Here is a 19,657-nt window from a genome sequence, read left to right on the forward strand (position 1 = left end):
TAAGAGTTATACATTTTTGAAGCAAAACTCAAATTTTGTCTTCTAAGTGCATTGAGAAACTTTTGCCCGTCACAACTGAGGATGTTGCGTTCTTTTAGTCAAAACTTTATCTACAGAACTTCAAATTCAATTCAATAAAATCTTGTGAAAAGTTGATTCAATAAGTATTCCAAAGGTATGTGGATTGCATTCTAATTCCATTTCATTCATTCTCAGTTTAATTTCGAAATTCTTTGTTTTGCACTATGTGTCTGTTTCATAAAATATCATGCATAACAGTTTGATTTTGCATTTTCCTTTTTGTTTATGACTTGTTAGTGTTGGATTATGTTCTTTTATTGATCTTAAACGAAATTTATGTTTGTCGGTGTCTTAAATTAGAATAAAAGTTTCTTTATTAATTCTTTCCATTTGCAAGTAGGATTTCTAAATCCTTTTTGAACAAGGCTAGTTCTTTTATATAAGGAAGTCTCTAGGATCTTCCTATCTTTGTTGCAACATATGTTCGCTCTTCTCCTCCATTTAATTATTTTGCTCCTGATCTTGTCCATCTTGAGGCTGAGATTTTGAATCAAGGTCGTGATGTTGCTGACCTTTCTGCTCGTTTCGCTGCATTGCATGTCAAACTTGTTCCCTTTTGCAATCTTTTGGCAAAAGAGGAGGAGTAATTGAATTGTTCGCTTCAAGTCTTCAACTGCTTAATGCAATGAGTTAGGGGGAGTAGTATATCAATTCTAAGGGAGATTTTATTTTTATTCAAGAATTTTTAGATCTTCAGATTTCTAGTTCTTAAGGGGAGTTTATCTTTTTATTGCTCTTGATTTTCTGCTTAATGTTGCCTTACTATTTATTGATTAATAAAATCAGTATTTTATTTTAATTCTTTCCTTGGTTTATATAAATGAACTAACATGTTAATTGCCATTTATTTTGGTTAGTTCCTTATTGTTGTTTATGCTTATTTTATATTAATGTTTTAGTGCCAAGTGTTATGGAAGACTTGTGTTGGATTGCTTTTGCCACAAGAATGCCAAATGAGATATTGTTAAGTTTATTATTCATAGAGTTGGCATCTTATGGCAAGTCTAGTTAAATTGAAATTTTATTTATTGTATATCTTGTAATAAAGATTAATTTATTAATTCCCAAATTAAGTGAGATTCTAATTTATTAGAAATATTTGTTTTCTAATTTAATTAAATATCTAATTTAGTAAGTCAATTAATGATGTGATTCTATTATTGGCGCATGAGATCTATTTAGAGCAAGAGGTTGGTTCAAATATGAATTTTATTAAATGCTTTATATATTTCTTGGGAGACAAGCAATGCAAAAAGATCAAATTTATTCATATTCAAATTTATATGAATTATAAGAGGAGAGAAATTCTTATTTGGAAAGAATTTAAGTCTTTTAAAACTTGTAATTTTTGTGAAATTTTAGTGCATATATAAAGAGAGATATTTCACAATTGAAGGGGTGCAACATAGAGCATAAAGCACAGAAGCAAAATTCTACCTCCGCACTAGAGAATCTGAATTTAGCGCATAATGCTGTGTTGATTTGTTTTCTTATCCTTCTTTTTTTTTTTTATCTCTGTGGAAAGTTTATGTGGATTTTGGATTACTAGACATTGAAGAATTATTATTGATCACTTTGCAAACTGTCTCAAGGATCATAGATAAAAAAAGGGTAGCAATTATTCAAGAGAAGCAGATTCAGTTTAAGGTTAGTAAACTGTATGGTGATAAACTATAAGTGAGAGTCTTAAGTTTGTTAAATTTATAAGTTTGTTAAATTTATAAGTTGTAACATCTCAACTTAGTGAATTATTTTTCATCTAAGCATGGCCTCGTGGATGTAGAATTTATTAATCTGAACCGCATAAAAATCTTCATATCATTTAATTTTTGCAATTTATTGTGTTCTTTTAAAATTAATATTTTTTATGCGGACGAACACTAATGGTGAACAATAACCGTAAATAGAATTTTCAAAAATTAATTAAGTTATTAATTCTAGGGTTTTAATTACCTACATCTATTTGCAATAGATCTAAATTCCTTTCACTTTTGAAAGTAGAAGTTGATTTTTTAATATTTAAATATTTAAAATATTATCTACTTATTTGACAATATTATTTCATTCTTTCATAACATAATCTAAGGAAAAAAATTTGTCGATTAAAGTAATTTTATAATTTTTAATAAAAACTCTCATTGATGACAAAACAACTAAAATTTTTTGAGTAAAAACTATACTTACAAAAAATTTACTTCAATAAACTCTATTTCAAAAGACAAACCAAACGAAGCTTGAATAGACACTAATAACTTAAAATATCCTTTAATTTTTTAATACAAAATTTTTAAGTAAAAATAATATATAATATATCATAATATAATAACCAATATATATTTTTATTTACTGGTATTAAAATATATATTTATATTCATTATATTATTATTCTTTTGTTTTATATAGACTCTTTAATTTTTTTTTTTTGGACTGATGTAATTTCTTTTTGGGGGTTCGGAGATTTTTATAAAAAAAATTCTTTATTTTATTGCTAAAATAATACCCATAATAATAAAAATTTAACAAAAATTTACACCTTGTGGCGAAAGCTCACAGAAATTACACTACACCTAATTTAAAAATAATTTCATTAGATAATTCTTCACTTTCTTTTTATTGTTTCTATTTTTTTAGATAAATAATCAACAGCCTTTCATTTTTTTTTTCATTTTCAAAAATTGTTATGAAAGTAAACTACTAAATACATTTTCATTTTCACTAAAAATCATTTTTATTCTATAGGACACATAAAAAAACTCCATTTAAAAGGACGATACCAAACGCACCTTCTACAGTGACTTGCTACCAAGACCCTATGTCGAGACCCCCGCGTCTTAATCAAATTATCCATTCAACTTGAAACAATAAATGAAGATAATCTTAAATCATTACAAATTATTAGCATTTAATTTGAAATTACTGTCGCCATCATAGAATAGATTAACGTCGAGCTTACACGTGGATGGTCCATGTCTATCCACCGATGAAAGCCGCCTTCATTTCTTAACGTAATCTTAATCCAAAATCCAAGAGTTGAAGGCGGATAACCATTCCATTTAGTTTCAAATCAAATTAAACAACCGAACTGATTCAATTTTTCATATGATTCAACTTTCTGGACTTTAAAACCGCTTTAGTATTTTTAAATTTTTTCTATTTTCAATTTTTTAACCGGACTTCTTATATATATTTTTAACTTTTTCGATTTTCATCTTCTTCTTTTTTTTTTTTTTCCATATACACCGATTAGTTTCTTTCTTTCTTTTTTTTAAATTTAAAAAATGGAACCATAGATTCGATTCAATTTTTTCAAGACGGGGATCTTTTTACATTAATCTCATGCAAGCAAATCCATGGGAAGCTTTCTTAAACGCTTTCTTGACTAGTCCAAAAGGCTCGTTCTGAGGGCTCTTGCGCCTTCCTTTTTACAGGCCCTTAGCACATATCAGGCTTTCTTTGGTCCAAGTCCACAAATCCTACAATGAAGTCAGGCAAAGCTCAAAGTAGCTACAGTACGAGTAAAACCATTTAAAGGGCAAAAAGGGTTACCCACTGCCACAATATTATTTAACGATTCAATTGGTGGCCATATATTGCTACTGTTAAAATAAGATTACAACCTTTGACACAGTTAATTAAACATATTACCTTTCCCAGGCAATAAGCATACTCAATTACAAGGGACATATTTATAAAATGCACCGCTTGTGCCTCAATACTTTAAAACTTGTAAATGTTATCTCACGAGTGGAAGGTAGTAATTTCTCTTGAATCCCTAACCAATTCTTCAGATAAAAGCAAGGCAAGTAATTAATCGCAATCCTCAAACAATAAAATGAATGTGAAGCCAAAAGGGTTTTTCTATTAATCCAAAACTTAAACAACATTAAATCAAATTCCTCAGACAATTAGTCTGTTACATTCGTTTTAAAACAACCATAATTCCAACAATACCCATTCAGCTCAATGTACTAGTCATGCAGAGTACCCAAAATTTCCTCGTCCCTATACAAATGGTAGCTGCACAAAACAATACCAACAAAAAAAAGTAATCAACCACAACATCAAAAGCCAATAAACAGATAAACACAAAGCTTAAACTTACTTTCACTAGCCAAAGGTTTGCATAACACAAAAGGACCTTGAATCAATATATTTCGTACTTCAACTATCGGCCTATATCAATAGCGATAACAATAACATTCACATTGACAAGCAAAGAATATACTTCTACTAAATCCCCTACAAAGGCTCATGATCAATTACCCGCCAACATCAATCATGAGAGTGATTATCATTTATTTTATAAAGGACACCAATCCATATTATCCAATACATTCTCCCATATGTAAAACCATGAAACAACCAATAAGATGAATCACGACTTTCAAGGATATTCTCTAAGTCAATATAACTATAATACATATTTACTAATATCATAATGATCTCATAGTAGAGAATGTACATGTATACTAATACATTATTAGTCTAAATATAATTGATGACATAATGAATTATTCATAAGATACTTAAATTACTTTTTAAAAATTTGTCTTTTTAGATATTTTATGATCCTAAATTGATTTCAGGATATTATCAAGGCTTAAGAGACAAAAATACTTACTCTTTCTCACCGAGCTTGACATGATCGCCACCATAATTCGGTAGAAGAACGGTGTCACCTTCCTTGAAGGCCACCGGAATGGTATTCCCCTCCTTGTCACGCGCACCCGGGCCCACAGCAATCACTTTCCCAGAGTTCAGCTGCTCATACACATCAAACACAAATCAGAACCGTCCGATTTCTTTACTGTACTAAAAAAAAATTCAAACACACACGCATACCCATAATTAGTCTTAAGAACAACTGCAAAACGACACTTGCCTATCTTTACTGTACTAAAAAAAATTCAAACACACGCATACGCGTAATTAGACTTGAGAACAACTGCAAAACGACACTTGCCTTGCTGGACTTTTCAGGGAGGAGAATCCCGGCATTGGTTTTGGAAGGAGGTACGATTTTCTCGACGAGAACACGGTTCAAAGTTGGGATCAATCGCTTCGCCATCGCTTTGCTTTCTCTGCAAAAATTAGGGCCTTTGGGACAGTGTTGCCACTGAAGAATGACGGGTGAGACAGGAGAAGCCCGAGATCTCGAGATATATAAAAGAATGAGCAAGTTCGACGGGTTAATTAACTCTGGATAGAGATAGAAGGTTCTAGGTCTTAGGGTTTTAGGACGATCTTTTTTTAGGGTTTTAGATTTGGGACTTTTTTGAGACATATTGGGCTCCATATTGGGCTGCTTTTAGCTTTGCACTACCAAATTATGCAATGCAAACACTTTCTTCTTTGAAGTTTATTTATAATACTTCTGGGCTGATCTTAGTGGAGCCCCTTTTTGACTTACCCAGCCCCAATATCCAAGGTTGTGGGCCAATCTAAAACAAGCATTATATTTGGGCCGTCTTTGAATGGGGGTAGAGGAGTGGGCAGAGGAAAATAATTTGACTTCACTGTTTGGTTGTCCCAAATTCCATCAAGTTGATGAATTTTGTATTTTCTATGAATGGGTAAGGATTTCAAATTCCTCATCTATTATAATATTAAAATTTTAATAATGTCCTTTAAAAAAATTAATTTAAAATAAGTTAAGTGTAAATAATTTATATTCATTTTCTTAAATTAATAGGATAAAATTATTTTAAAAAAAGAAATGCAACAAAGTGAAACGCATGACCATCAAAAATCGTTGGAGGTTCGCCAAAGACATGCTTCATGATAAAAGCAAGTACCAATGATATCGTTAGGAGTCGTTAGGAGTCGATTTGCAACTCTATGGAGTTAGAAATGCTAACATAAGTTATTAATAATCTAAAATCTTATTTAAATATTTGAGAACATTCTAACTCTTATATTTTTTATGAAATAATATATTTTCGGAAAAATTAACACATTCAATAAGTAAATAATCTGTTTATGATCATCTTTATATAATTAATGCAATAAAAAAAGATGGTTGCGGTGGTCAACAGTGGTTGGAGACGGCGGCGGCGGCGGTTACGATTGTCGAAGGCTAGTTCTTATATTTAAAAAAAAATAAAAAATAAAATTCTCTAGTAATTCTAATCGACTAATAATATTCATGTACGTTTAGAAGCTAATCTGAATATATAATTAGTTATGCAATGTTAGTTATTTTGATTATTAAAAAAATAATGAATTAATTAAAAACATAATATAAAATTAAATGTTTTGTCATTAATTTATATTATAGATTAAATTAATTTAAGTAAAATTATTTATATTATATTACTAATGATATTAACATTTTAACACCAAAGTCTAATTGATATACTTGTCCAAATAAAATACATGTAATTTATTTTCCTTTCAAATTTTATGTGAAACCAAATAATAGAAATTAATTTTCACACTCCCGTCCTCTCATCACCTCTCCACTCTTCTCATTCTTTCCATTTTGCCCATCTTCTCTCCTTCCCTTTCTTAAAATCAAACGGCACCTGATACACTAATGCAGTGTAAATTTCATGCAATATCTAAGAGTTGTACCCGTATGAAGAGAACGTATATTATTGAGGTTGCTTTTTAGTATTAAACAGAGAATAAAAGAAAATAATACGTACATGATGACAGTGCAAATTTGGCCGTTGTTGTTAAAGGTCAAGCAAAGTAAATAAAGAAAAGAAAAGAATTATGATAATCTTTTATAAGATAATAAGTGTGAGCATTCCTCAAATTAAAACTCAAAAAATGGTATTATCAAAAAGCACAAGGGGTTGATGATATTGTATGACAAAGTAATTAGATTTTTTAAAAAAAATTTAAAAAGAATTAATTGGATAGTATTATTATTTTTTTGTGAAAACAACACTCTTTTTAGTATGAAAAATTATAACTAAAAAAAAAATCAACAAAAGCTACTTTCAAAGACATCTTAAGAAAGGGCATCGACTTTACAGATTTCACTAAGAAAATCCCATATATAATATTTAAAGAGTGGAATCCAGATTGACTTTTTAAATCATGCCTAATTTTAAATAAATAATGTGAATGCCTTCGAATTTTGCAGGATATTGATTCACCACTATACCATTGCCAGAACTAGTGCTGTGGCCTCGGTGCTACCAGAGAAAACACAACCAACATTTCTTGTTGGCCGATTATTGCCCAAGTTCATAAGTATATATAATTGATCTCTTTTGGCAACGGATAGATTCTTTCTTCCTTTTCTTTTGTCTTTTTTAAAAGGCGCAGCAAAATCCAATGAAATGGGACACCCACTGAAAGATTCACCTTCACTAGCTAGCTAGATCGACGTTGTATCTGCAACCTAATCATCTCTTTTTGGCTCAAAAAGAAAAACTTTAATTTTGTAGAGACCATACAATAATGCATTATGATTTATGGGCATGAAGCTGACTTGCTGTAGTTCAATCAAGGCTTGAAAAGCTTAAAAACTGACGTGGGTTACGTTAGATCCTCTTTCTACTTCTTCTTGATCATATCCTTTCCCCCACCAGTTGTTTGTTTCATTTGTTCTATCAAAAAAATAAAAATAAAAAGATCCATAGTTCTTTCCTTTTTCTTCTTTCTTAATTATTCTCTGTACTGCAAATTTTCGAAGCATGCATGGTTGACATTTCGAGGACCACATATACAGCTTATGTTATTTTCAAACTTTGCCACCCCCAAAGAGCATATGGCTTGTTTTTGAGGCTCAGAAAGTTTCCGAGAAAAAACAGCATTGTAAATTATTTTCTGTAGGACCCATACATCGCACGTCTCCCTGGATGATTGTTGCTAATAATCTATCGTTTGTTGAAAGTGTAACCTTTCAGGTGAGTGCTTAATTTTGGTAAGCGCTTGATCTTAACGTAATACAAGAGGCTTTATTTGATTCGTTCTTGTATCAGATTGCAAATCTTGAGTTGGGGTGAGAATTCAAGCTTAATGTATCTACTTGTACGTATGACGGTGAAATTTTTCGAACAGATGACTTTGCACTTTCGGTGGATGTCTTTGTCTAATTCAATCATGTGTCATGATTGCTTCAAAAGAATATCGATTTTGAACCTAACTATTAGCCACCAATAATGGCTTGTTAATTATGCAAAAAATGTCAATCCAATTATATGATTCACTTTGCTTGGTTCTTGTTTGTTCATGTCCTGTGTGGCGTGCATCTTTTAAAAAATAAAGACTATGCATCTAGAGGCAGGCATCCAGAAAATGCTCAAACTAGGATTGATTGTTGAAAGTTCTAGTTGATCTACCCAATTCAATCAATTCTATCAAACTGAATCTAATTTGATTGGATTTTGAGTATTATCTATTAGTCTTAAAAAACTATATGTGAACATTTTCACATGGATTGGGGCAAATATTTTAGAAAGTGCTCAACACTAAATTCAATATACTTTAGGAATTGCTTGAATCTGAATAGCTCGTTCATGTAATATCGCATAAGTTACATGGATTTGAATTGATGAATTCGAATGCTGAGCACTTGTAGCTTAATTAGTCAAATTTATTGTACATGTACAAGAACCTTCTCGGTCTCGTATGAATGCTTTTACGTTAATTTCTTTGCTCTTCTCTAAACTCCTCTGAGTGAAACTACTCACTCAATTGATAAGTTTTTAATTTGAAATTTTCGTATGTTCAATATGGAGAATATTTTGGCTATTTTCAATAGATACTCTCTCTTTCATTAGATTTTTATCATACGTGTATTCACTCATACATAATTAGTTAGTATATATAAAACACATATGTATAAAATTATTTTCACGCACAAGTGCCCTCATTTTTTTAAAAATGCAAATATATTATTAAGTTGTGCAGTTTAATAAAGTTATTTTTCGATGTACTATAAAACTGTACAATTTAATGATATTAAAATTTGACTAAAACCATACGGTTTAAAAACATATCCGCATAAAAAAAAATGAGGTTGCCTACACATATATATTTTACACTATGAGAAGTTGAGATGTAAGTACTTTTTTATCAATATACTTACACCCTCGACGACCTCCATTTATAATCCGTCGCATTTTTAGATTTTGTTAGAACCTCTGAATCAAGGTGGCATTGTCACAATATAATAAGACTTGCAAATAGGCGTTACATATGAAAAAAATTTAAAAAAAAAAAAAAAAAACTTCTTTAGTTAGGATTAATGTTGATCATACAATTAAGTTTTTTTGGAATAAAGAGCAAATGCTGCCCACAAGTTTGGTTCCAAATGAAATGATAACTTTTGGGGAAACATAAATCTCTTTGTTTTCGGAAGCTTTCGCTTTCTGTCCTAAAAGTTTGCCTTTAGTTATTTGATTTGACCGACGAGCATAGGTCCAACCAGTGGACGTGCCGGAGTGGTTATCGGGCATGACTAGAAATCATGTGGGCTCTGCCCGCGCAGGTTCGAATCCTGCCGTCCACGTTTTTGATAGTCCTACAGTACACTTGTCCTGTTAGAAGTAAATTAATAATTAGCTGACCCAGCTTAAACAAAAAGAACCATAGTTAATATCCTCTCTAACCCCATCATTCTTCCTTTGATTCCTCTTTTATCTTCATTCCCACTTTATCGTTTAAAGTGACATTCATTCATTTTTAAAACAAATTAATGATTACACTTTCCTTTTGGGAAATTTACGAGCACTTTCCAACATTTAATATAAAAAAGACTTCACTTCATTTTTTCTTACAATACCAACCACTTATAAAATTTTTGGACCAAACTATCCATAAATTCTCAAAACAAAACAAACAAATATTTCGCATAATATTATCCACCTCCCAAGCAACGGCCGAACATCTACACACACCACCAAAACACTCCTCATTTCACCTCTCCCACATTATCCAACTATCACTCAACCTCTATTTTATCTATCTCACATTCATCAAACTAATATATTTATCCAAGTATTGAAGATAAAATCAAGCAACAAACTAAAAAAAAAAAAGAAGTTAAGCTTAATATTTCTTCAATATATATCTTTTATTTTTTGATTGAGTTTCATACAAAAGATTAGTTGCTCATTTTATTACAATGTGGGTACATTAAACGGTTAATATGAGGTCATAGATTTTAAACCATGTTGAAGATGAAACCCAGAATCCAAGTGACAAGTACCTATTGTCCTGGCGACAAAACTGTCGCCCAGGCGACAAGTATGTGTCACCTGAATTTTGGTATTCGTCACCCGGGTGACAAAATACGTTGCCTAATACACAATACTGTCAATTGAGTGATAGTGTTGTCACCCAAATCACCCGAATTTGTTGATAATTACTTATTTATTTAATATAGTAATGTTATTGTTTGCAGTGTTTTTAATAAAGTAATATTATTATTTTGCATCAGGTTAATGGAGTCGATAGTTCTTAAGATGTATTTTGATGAAGCGTGGGAGATTTTGGAGGATGGTCGTATAGAGTATGAGAATGGAAAAGTTACTGCATTTTGTTTCCAAAAAGATGCAACATTTGAACAATTTATTGTAAAGTTATATGGAATTCTGAAGAAAAGTCTAGATGAATATTCCCTCACAGTAAAGATAAATGTGAAATCAACTCATACGATGTAACATATTGATTAACTGCCTATAGACATAGTGGACGATGAAATAGTGAGAGTGATTATGCATACGAAAGAATGTGGTATTAATGAGGGTTTTGTTGACACAAGAAACAAGACATGCAGTTGTAGTGTATTTCAAGTAGACCAATTTGGTTGTGGTCGGTGCAGGGAGCGTGACCATAACCAGGAGACGTCTAAGAATCCACTTCCAGCAAATCTGCATTAATCGTGTCTTAGTGTGTTCGAAGATATATTTAATTTTGTAAATTATATTATGTAATTTGGAATGACTTTATCATGTAAGACTTATGGGAGGATCTTATTTTGATAAATGTTGTATTATCTAAATTTGGAATGACTTTATCATATTGATTAATTATGGTGTCATATTATTGATTACAATCAAGCAATTGACAACACTTGGAAAAACAAGGCAACAGGCTGTGTCGCTCGGGCGACAGCTCATTTCGCACGCGTCAAATAGCTGACAGACATTGTGGCGACATGTTCGTCACCCAAGCAATGCTACTTGTTGCCCGATTTTACCGAGAATTGTTTTTTTTTCTTGGTTTTGTCAAGCATTATGCAACTCTCTGGAAAATCGGGCGACAACTTATGTCACATATGTAAAGTTGTCAACGGATAGTGTGGTGACATGTGCGTCTCCCGCGCGACATAGTCTTGGTGCCTGATTTTCTAGAGAGTGGTCCATTACTTGGTTTAGTCAAGCATTATACAGGTCTCCAGAAAATTGGGCGACATACTATGTCACCAAAGTGACAGGCTAAATTTTAGGCAACACGGGCAACTATCCACATTCTTGATTGGCCGGCACACCAACCTTCTTTTTAACCTCAAAATAATTTTAAGTTTAGATAAATAATTTCTTAGAAGCATTTAAACAAACACTTGAAGTGCCATTTATTAGATATCTTAATCTTAAAAAAAGCTCTCATATTTTCATACCTAATACACATTCTAATGATTAACTATGATCAATGATGAACCAACAAGTCAATTTAAACAAAAATTTATTCTAAATTCATGAAAAAAAAATCAAGAAAGTGCCTAAGTCACCAAAACCGTAAGTGAAGGAATTTGTTGGAATTAAACTAACTCACACACGCCACTAGAAGTGAAGGAAATTACCGCTGGAAGTGAAGGAACTTTGTGTGGGTGTAGTTCGGGCGATAGGAGATTTTTTTTTTTTTAATTTAGGAGTAATTTAGTTTGAGAGCTTTGTAAATGATTGCTATTGTAAAAAAAACTGAAATAAGGTCTTTTTTAATATTAAAAATTGAAAAGTGGTCAAATAGGTAAATTTCCATTCTTTTTCCCCCTTTCAATCTGTCCCGTCCAAATTCTTTTCTTGGATCCTATCTCTAAAGCCTAAAAGCTCATCTTCTTTATAGCACCCTTGTGTGAATTTGAAAAAGAAAAGGAAAAATAAGAAAGGTATCAAAAGGGAACTTTAAGGGTCAAATTTAGAAGGCAACTTGCCAACTTATCTAATACCATGCATGGGATTGATGAGATTGGTTACATTGGCCCCAATCACTACGGAAATCAGACCACACTGGTGGCTACAATAGAATGATTGTTTCTCAAATAGAGCTAGTTTTGGAATCAATCAAGCCAATTTCTTTTCGGTCCACATTGCAAATTGCTTGTAAGAACATGTTGCTACTTGCCTACTTACATCAACTATAATGGTAGGAGATTGCCTTTTGAATTATGAATGATAGGCCTTATTTCGATCCCTTGATGAGTTGTAGAAGCACGTTTCCAAATCAATATTCCATCATCTCAATGCCAACTTAATTGACACTACATGTACATGTTGAGGCAAGTAGAGCATTCAAGGTGAACCTTGGACAGCTGATCATAATCTTACTTCAGCCAATCAATCCACACATTTGTCATGACTCACCGAATGAAAATTTGCTGACATATTGCAAGATTGCATGCATCGATCATTCAGCAAATTAATAAATAAGCAAATTTTAAAGAATAATTTTTTTTCAGAATTTAATTTAGACCTTTGGGCAAATTTGGTTTACTTGAAATTCCTTTTTTGACCTTTTTTTTGGAAAGAATTCACAATCTCGGTTACATTTATGATATTTATTATATGAGCCAACAGAAAGAAAGAGCAGCCATTATATTGTGGCACGTGGAAACAATGTGTCGTGCGTAAGCAATTTGTTCCCAAAGAATTAATTGTATGAATTGCTTCACCAACCCTTCATTGCTGTTGAAAACCGACTGTCAGCTCTTATTTTAATTTATGCGGGCAGAAAGTAGATCATTCAAGAGCAATCATCATCAAAATCATATCCGTTCGAGAGAAGTGCACCAATATCTTATCTCTCCTCAAGAGAAGAGAAATAAAAAGGACAAGGGATGTTATTTAAAAAATAAATAAACAACAAAAATACGCCAGTTCTGGCCGTAAAATCACATGCCGAATGGCCAATTTTGCTACAGTCTCATTTGTGATTTATGTGCTGCTTCAATAAAAATTCATCAATTACCCAACCTGTGACTTTGAGCCAGGCAAAAAAGCAAGTGGGGCTAAATTAAAACACACTTTACACACACACACACACTGTAAGGTCCAATAATAAAAACCAAGAGAGAAAGAGAGAGGAGGGAAAAAAAAAAACATCACTCGCCCTATAGCTATCTTTGTATTGTTGTTGTTTAGAAGACAAGTACTTATTTGTTTCGTTGCGGTCTAAAAATTTATTTATAGAAGAAGCTAGGTAGCCATGGAGCCAAATTCTAGCAGCAACGACAACAATAAGATGCAGCTGCAGCATCATAGCAGCTGCTTAGAGATAGCAACAATGGAGGTGCACAGAGTCGTGCCACCACCGCATAAAAGCACAATAGAGAAGCTGAAAAGAAGGCTCAAAGAAACCTTCTTCCCCGATGACCCTTTGCGCCAATTCAAAGGGCAGCCATTAGGGAAGAAATGGATCCTTGCTGCCCAGTACATATTCCCTATCCTTGAATGGGGCCCTAATTACAGCTTCAAGCTCTTCAAATCTGATATCATATCTGGCCTCACCATTGCCAGCTTGGCCATTCCTCAGGGTATCAGTTATGCAAAGCTTGCCAATCTTCCTCCAATAGTTGGTCTCTGTGAGTATTTTTCTATCTTTTGTGTTCGTCAAAACAAACCTGTTGAGGCATACAGATTTTTGATATGCAAACACACACACACACACACACACACACACACACATATATATACAGATTCAAGCTTTGTGCCTCCTCTTGTGTATACTGTGCTTGGAAGCTCAAGGGATCTTGCAGTTGGGCCAGTTTCAATTGCTTCTCTTATTATGGGATCAATGCTTAGACAAGAAGTATCTCCCACTCAGAATCCTGTTCTGTTTCTTCAACTAGCTTTTACAGCTACTTTTTTCGGTGGTCTTGTCCAAGCTTCACTAGGATTATTAAGGTGACCCAACTTTTTTCAGTTTTTGTTTTCTTTTTGACAGTATTCATAAAGTTTTCAAATATTAACAATCATTTGGGTGTTGTTGATGCAGGCTCGGATTTATCATTGATTTTCTATCGAAGGCAACTCTCATCGGGTTCATGGCAGGGGCTGCCATTATAGTCTCTCTTCAACAACTCAAAAGCCTTCTTGGAATCACTCATTTCACAAACCAAATGGGTTTGGTTCCTGTTATGAGCTCTGTTTTCCACAACACGAAAGAGGTACAATTAATTCATTAATAATAACATCAATGCATAATATTTAAGATTCTTAATTAATTGTTGCATGTGAAATATGAAATGAACTTTGTGTTGTTAATCACACTTTTGTTTTGTATTCAATCCTTTATTTATTTATTTATTTTCATTTTCATTTTCTTGCAGTGGTCATGGCAAACAATTCTCATGGGGTTCTGTTTCCTTGTGTTTCTTCTGCTGACAAGACATGTTGTACGTCACTCCTCATCTCTCACTCTCACTCTCTTTGATTCTGCAAAATAAGATGCCTTTACGTTGATAAATAAAGAGGTTTAAGATTCGAAGAGGTGTTCACATGAGTGATCGGACTACCATAGTCTAAATAATTAAAAAAATAAATAAATAAATTATGAATCTTCGCCAACTTGAATTGAGAGCTTAGCAAAGCATTAGCACTCTAACAATAACACTAATTTGCTACGATCTCAGCTCTAAGTCCACATATTATAAAAGATAAAAACATTCTCACCAAAACTAAAAATTAAAATCGTAAATAAATATATATTTAACATATGTTTTTGAATCGATGAGGACAATACTGTCTATTTCTTTATATTATATATATGTTTATTGTTGACAAGTGCAATCGGCTGTGTTCTTCCAAGTTTTTAACACCTAGCTTTACCGTTGATAAACACCAATGAGAAGATCTGTTGCCACTGGCGAAGCCAATATAGGACCAATTGGGGTAAGAGCCCCAGTTAGCTTTGAAAAAAATTAAAGAATAATTTTAAATCAGTTCATAGTGGTCTTATAGATAATTTTAAAGAATATCAAATTTAATCCTTGTTAAATTTTTTTTTAAAAATTATTAGTTATTTTAATTCTATAAACTTGAATTAGCCACACCCAAATGAAGACAAAAGAAATTTAACAAAATAATAGAATAAATAAATAAATAACATAAAACAAAATATAAAATAGTTTTCCTATTTTTTCCCTCATGTTCTTCTCCTTTTTCTTAGTTGTATGCATGCAAATATTGCATATTATTATATTGACAATGAAACCATCATTAAAATACAAAACCGCATAGAGATAACAGCAATAATTGAAAATTTATCGATAAATAATAATATAATATAATTGTAGTGTCATATATTATATTTTTAAATATTTTGAAATTGTGTTGTATTTTTTTAAATATATATATAAAAGTTATAGGTAGACGTGAGAAACTCTACCCACTAAATTATCATCCAGACTATGCAAAATACTTTTACTGTCAGTTAAAGCTGCGCTCATGCCCTGAATTATAAGTTGAATGTGCCCTGAATTGAAACAATTTTTTAACTATGTCCCTGTTTGTTGCCAAATTGTTGGCTAAGGTCTGCATGTTTAACACGTGTCTTTTTTTTTTTTGGGTTAAAAATATTTGGGGATGACACGAGCATAAGCGAGTGGAAGCATTTTTATAAGATTAATTCGATAACTTTTTTCAAGCGTCAAAAATGAAGCTTGAAAAAGTTTTAGACCAAACTATGGAGTCGCCGTATGCCAGTTGACACAACTCAAGAAGACCTACGGTCAGTGCACCAACTTACCATTTTACCCTTGTCTGCTCTTACAATTATTTCTGAGGAGTACCAAATTTTATTAAACCAGGCTTCTTCTGCTGCCCGTATATTGTAATTGGAACCTAATCAGCACTTCAGGTTTTTAAAATAAATAGTCACAGTCACAGATACAATCATGTCCAAAATTTATCAAAGCCAAATTAGCATTAAATATGGCCATGTAGATGAGAAGTAAATGACTGGCTTTTTATGTTTCTGCTGGTCAAGCTCAAGTGGCACTGACAGTCAACAGCAAATTGAATAAATCTATGTTGAATGGTGCAGGGCACGAAAAGACCGAAGCTGTTCTGGGTCTCAGCTGGAGCACCTCTTGTTTCAGTCATCCTTTCCACTCTTCTGGTTTTTGCATTCAAGGCTCAACATCATGGAATCAGCGTCGTAAGTTGCTTGCTTGGTCCCATTTATCCAATAAAATTAAAATAAAACTAAAAACTGCATTACACATTAATTGCTTGATGTTTATAGGATTAAATGTTCATCATGCTATATTTTCTGTGACAGATTGGAAAACTGCAAGAAGGGTTAAATCCTCCTTCGTGGAACATGCTGAAATTTCATGGAAGCCACCTGGGACTAGTAATGAAAACAGGACTCATCACTGGCATTATTTCCCTCACTGTAAGTATCGACTTTCTAATCTATATGATACTATTACATACAGTATCTTGATAATTTTGATTCTTACAAATTTGTGTTGATTCAAACTTTGTACAAAACAGGAAGGAATTGCAGTAGGAAGGACTTTTGCTGCTCTTAAGAACTACCAAGTTGATGGTAACAAAGAAATGATTGCTATTGGAGTAATGAACATTGTTGGCTCCTCAACTTCATGCTATATTACAACAGGTGCCATATCTACTTCATATGCTTTTCTGAGAAGCGGCAATAACAGTAGGAGATAACACAAATAAATATTCATTTGGAGGTGCTTTGAATTTCAGGTGCTTTCTCCCGCTCTGCTGTCAATCACAATGCTGGAGCAAAAACCGCTGTGTCTAATGTGGTAATGTCGGTTACTGTCATGGTGACTCTCCTCTTCCTCATGCCTCTGTTCCAGTACACACCAAATGTTGTACTGGGTGCAATCATTGTGACAGCAGTCGTTGGCCTGATTGATGTTCCTGCTGCTCACCAAATTTGGAAGATTGACAAATTCGACTTTCTTGTTATGCTCTGCGCATTCCTGGGTGTCGTTTTCATCTCTGTACAAGAGGGCCTTGCAATTGCCGTAAGTTCAAAGTTTCCTTCTACCGCTGGCCAATATTCCAATCAAAATATAATCGAGTAATCGGAAAATATTTATCGACTCGAACACTTACATGTAACATGTTATTATATATATATGGTGGTGATTATCAGGTTGGCATCTCGATTTTCAAGATCCTCCTGCAAATTACTAGGCCGAAAACTGTGATGTTGGGGAACATGCCGGGATCAGACATTTATCGGGATCTTCACCATTACAATGAAGCAATAAGGATCCCCGGTTTCCTCATTCTAAGCATTGAAGCTCCAATCAACTTTGCTAACACCACATATCTCAATGAAAGGTTGCTTCTCGCTTGAGAAACCTTTTATTAACAAAATGCACAGGTTATACAATGACTTTGGCCCAATATTTTCTCTGTTTATTCATGCTTGGCTTTTGTTTTATATGCAGGATTTTAAGGTGGATAGAAGAATACGAAGCTGAAGAAAATTTGAATAAACAATCAAGCCTTAGATTTGTAATTCTAGAAATGTCCGGTATGTTTATCTTCTTTATTACTTCACCAGCAAGCTATCGACACTAGTTATTTCCATGTAAGCTTTAGATCTTTACAAAAGTGCTTTTCATCCATGCTTCTCAGCTGTAAGTGCCATTGACACGAGCGGAACATCTTTCTTCAAGGATTTAAGGAAAGCAATGGAGAAAAAGGGTGTTGAGGCAAGTTTACATAAACCTTTGTTCCTTTATAAATTTTCAACATTTTGTCGTTTGGAACTTATTTTTCTAATTTGGGGTTAAACAGCTTGTGTTGGTGAATCCTCTGGCTGAAGTGTTGGAAAAATTGCAAAGATCAGATGATAGTGGAGATTTCAAAAGACCAGATAGCCTTTACTTGACTGTTGGAGAAGCTGTGGCTTCACTTTCATCCACAATAAAAGCACCATCAGCAAACTATGTATGAAACAAACATATGTAGGCCAATAACTATTACTACAATTCCCTCTGCTTTGTTTTGTTTACAATGAAAAAAAAAGAGTTAAAATTATTGCAAAATGCAACAGGTCAAACATTTTCAAGTTTGTTGGTAAAGAAACTCAAGTTTAATTACATGCCACCACGGTTCTGTCGTATGAGAAACCTAGCTGTTTATCAGTAAAAACCAAGCTGTTTGATTTATTTTGCAAATGTCGAGAAAAGATAATTCATATGATCAGAGCCAAACAAATGTAGAAAAAGAAAACATCGATTATAATGATAAATATAATCACCCATGCATCATTATCTTAGGTGATGTTTGGTTGAGAAGAGAGAATGGAGGAGAGCAAAGTAATTTAAATTTTATTTTTTATTTCTATTATTTGATTGCACAAAATATATAAAAATTTAATATTCATTATAATATAGAATTTGAATTCCACATCAAGGAGTGAAGAATTCAAATTCCTCTTATGTTGTAAATCAAATCTTTCAAAATTACCCTTCAATATTTTAACTTGTTTAATGTCATTAATAATTTTATTTTATCAATTTAATATTATAAATAATTTTATATTAATTAAATTTAACGAATGATTTAATAAATTTAATTAATTAAATAAACTTATTTATTTAATATAAAAATATAGAAATATAAATTAACCATCGCCGTTGACCGCTTTTTATTTAGATTAAATTGTATTAAATAGTTTAGTATATTAAATTATTTTATATTAAATATAAATCATGAATTGTTTTAAGAGTTTTTGACATTAAAAAAATTTGGTATTGATATTTAATTATATTTCATTACTAATATAGGTGATTTAATATTTAAGACAAATGATAAATTTGTTCAAAGAAAAAAATTGTAATTCTTTTTCCTATTAAAATTTATGTCAATGAAATTTAATTTCACTATCATCCTCTACTCTTTTCTTCTCCCTTCCCCTTCATTCCACTATTTTTCTCTCATTTCCTTTCTTCAAACCAAACATGACCTTAGATTGTGGAATAATCTTGAGAATGCCTTCGAACACAACCCTAACAACAGATCTCGTGAAACAGAGAGTCCAGGGTAGTTTGTGATGAGCTAGTTAGCCAAACAAATAGAGAAGACAACAGAATTCTATGTAGACAAATTCCGCAAAACCGAGGCATGGTAAAACGGTACGGACGCAGTGAGAGACAACAATTTGGCGAATCGTTTTATTTAAAACTGTATTTTTTTTTCATAAATGATTAAGTTAAAAATTAAAACAGCTCTATCTTTTAAAAATTAATACAGCTATATCTTTCTTATGTTGAAGTAAATTTTAGTTATTTTGTTCAAATATTTAACATATGTAAACGTAATTATGTGAAAATTTTTCGTGGGTGATGTAAAATGCAATTGCATACTCATTTGGGTAACACTATATGGTGTTAACA

General features: G+C 32.3%; 2 protein-coding genes and 1 non-coding gene across 3 annotated transcripts; 2 read left to right on the forward strand and 1 right to left on the reverse strand.

Annotated features, from left to right (window-relative positions):
- Window positions 1-3,914: 3,914 nt before the first annotated feature.
- On the reverse strand, window positions 3,915-5,349 carry LOC18053301 (10 kDa chaperonin, mitochondrial). The gene is made up of 3 exons (XM_006448186.2): window positions 5,045-5,349; window positions 4,703-4,842; window positions 3,915-4,098 (listed from the first exon to the last, which is right to left on the reverse strand). Exons 1-3 carry the CDS (start codon window positions 5,147-5,149, stop codon window positions 4,050-4,052), a joined length of 294 nt encoding a protein of 97 aa, XP_006448249.2. The 5' UTR covers window positions 5,150-5,349; the 3' UTR covers window positions 3,915-4,049.
- A 4,119-nt stretch (window positions 5,350-9,468) lies between these two features.
- TRNAS-AGA lies at window positions 9,469-9,550 on the forward strand. Its single transcript has one exon. It is a non-coding gene; the product is annotated as a tRNA-Ser (tRNA).
- Window positions 9,551-13,340: 3,790 nt separating this feature from the next.
- Window positions 13,341-18,433, forward strand: LOC18053302 (probable sulfate transporter 3.3). The gene is made up of 12 exons (XM_006448187.2): window positions 13,341-13,843; window positions 13,958-14,165; window positions 14,257-14,428; window positions 14,591-14,656; window positions 16,306-16,419; window positions 16,543-16,659; window positions 16,761-16,887; window positions 16,983-17,269; window positions 17,401-17,591; window positions 17,702-17,787; window positions 17,892-17,968; window positions 18,054-18,433. Exons 1-12 carry the CDS (start codon window positions 13,468-13,470, stop codon window positions 18,210-18,212), a joined length of 1,980 nt encoding a protein of 659 aa, XP_006448250.1. The 5' UTR covers window positions 13,341-13,467; the 3' UTR covers window positions 18,213-18,433.
- Window positions 18,434-19,657: the final 1,224 nt, after the last annotated feature.

This window comes from Citrus clementina, unplaced genomic scaffold, assembly GCF_000493195.1.
Source record: "Citrus clementina cultivar Clemenules unplaced genomic scaffold, Citrus_clementina_v1.0 scaffold_2, whole genome shotgun sequence".
Classification (NCBI taxonomy): Eukaryota; Viridiplantae; Streptophyta; class Magnoliopsida; order Sapindales; family Rutaceae; genus Citrus; species Citrus x clementina.

Coding starts and splice junctions, on each gene's coding strand:
- LOC18053302 (XM_006448187.2), top strand. CDS start 13,468: ATGGAGCCAAATTCTAGCAGCAACGACAACAATAAGATGCAGCTGCAG. Junction 14,166..14,256: donor GCTTCACTAGGATTATTAAG/GTGACCCAACTT, acceptor TTGTTGATGCAG/GCTCGGATTTATCATTGATT. Junction 17,270..17,400: donor AAGAGGGCCTTGCAATTGCC/GTAAGTTCAAAG, acceptor GGTGATTATCAG/GTTGGCATCTCGATTTTCAA.
- LOC18053301 (XM_006448186.2), bottom strand. CDS start 5,149: ATGGCGAAGCGATTGATCCCAACTTTGAACCGTGTTCTCGTCGAGAAA. Junction 4,843..5,044: donor TCCCTGAAAAGTCCAGCAAG/GCAAGTGTCGTT, acceptor GTGTATGAGCAG/CTGAACTCTGGGAAAGTGAT. Junction 4,099..4,702: donor GTCAAGCTCGGTGAGAAAGA/GTAAGTATTTTT, acceptor TGTTTTGTGCAG/CTACCATTTGTATAGGGACG.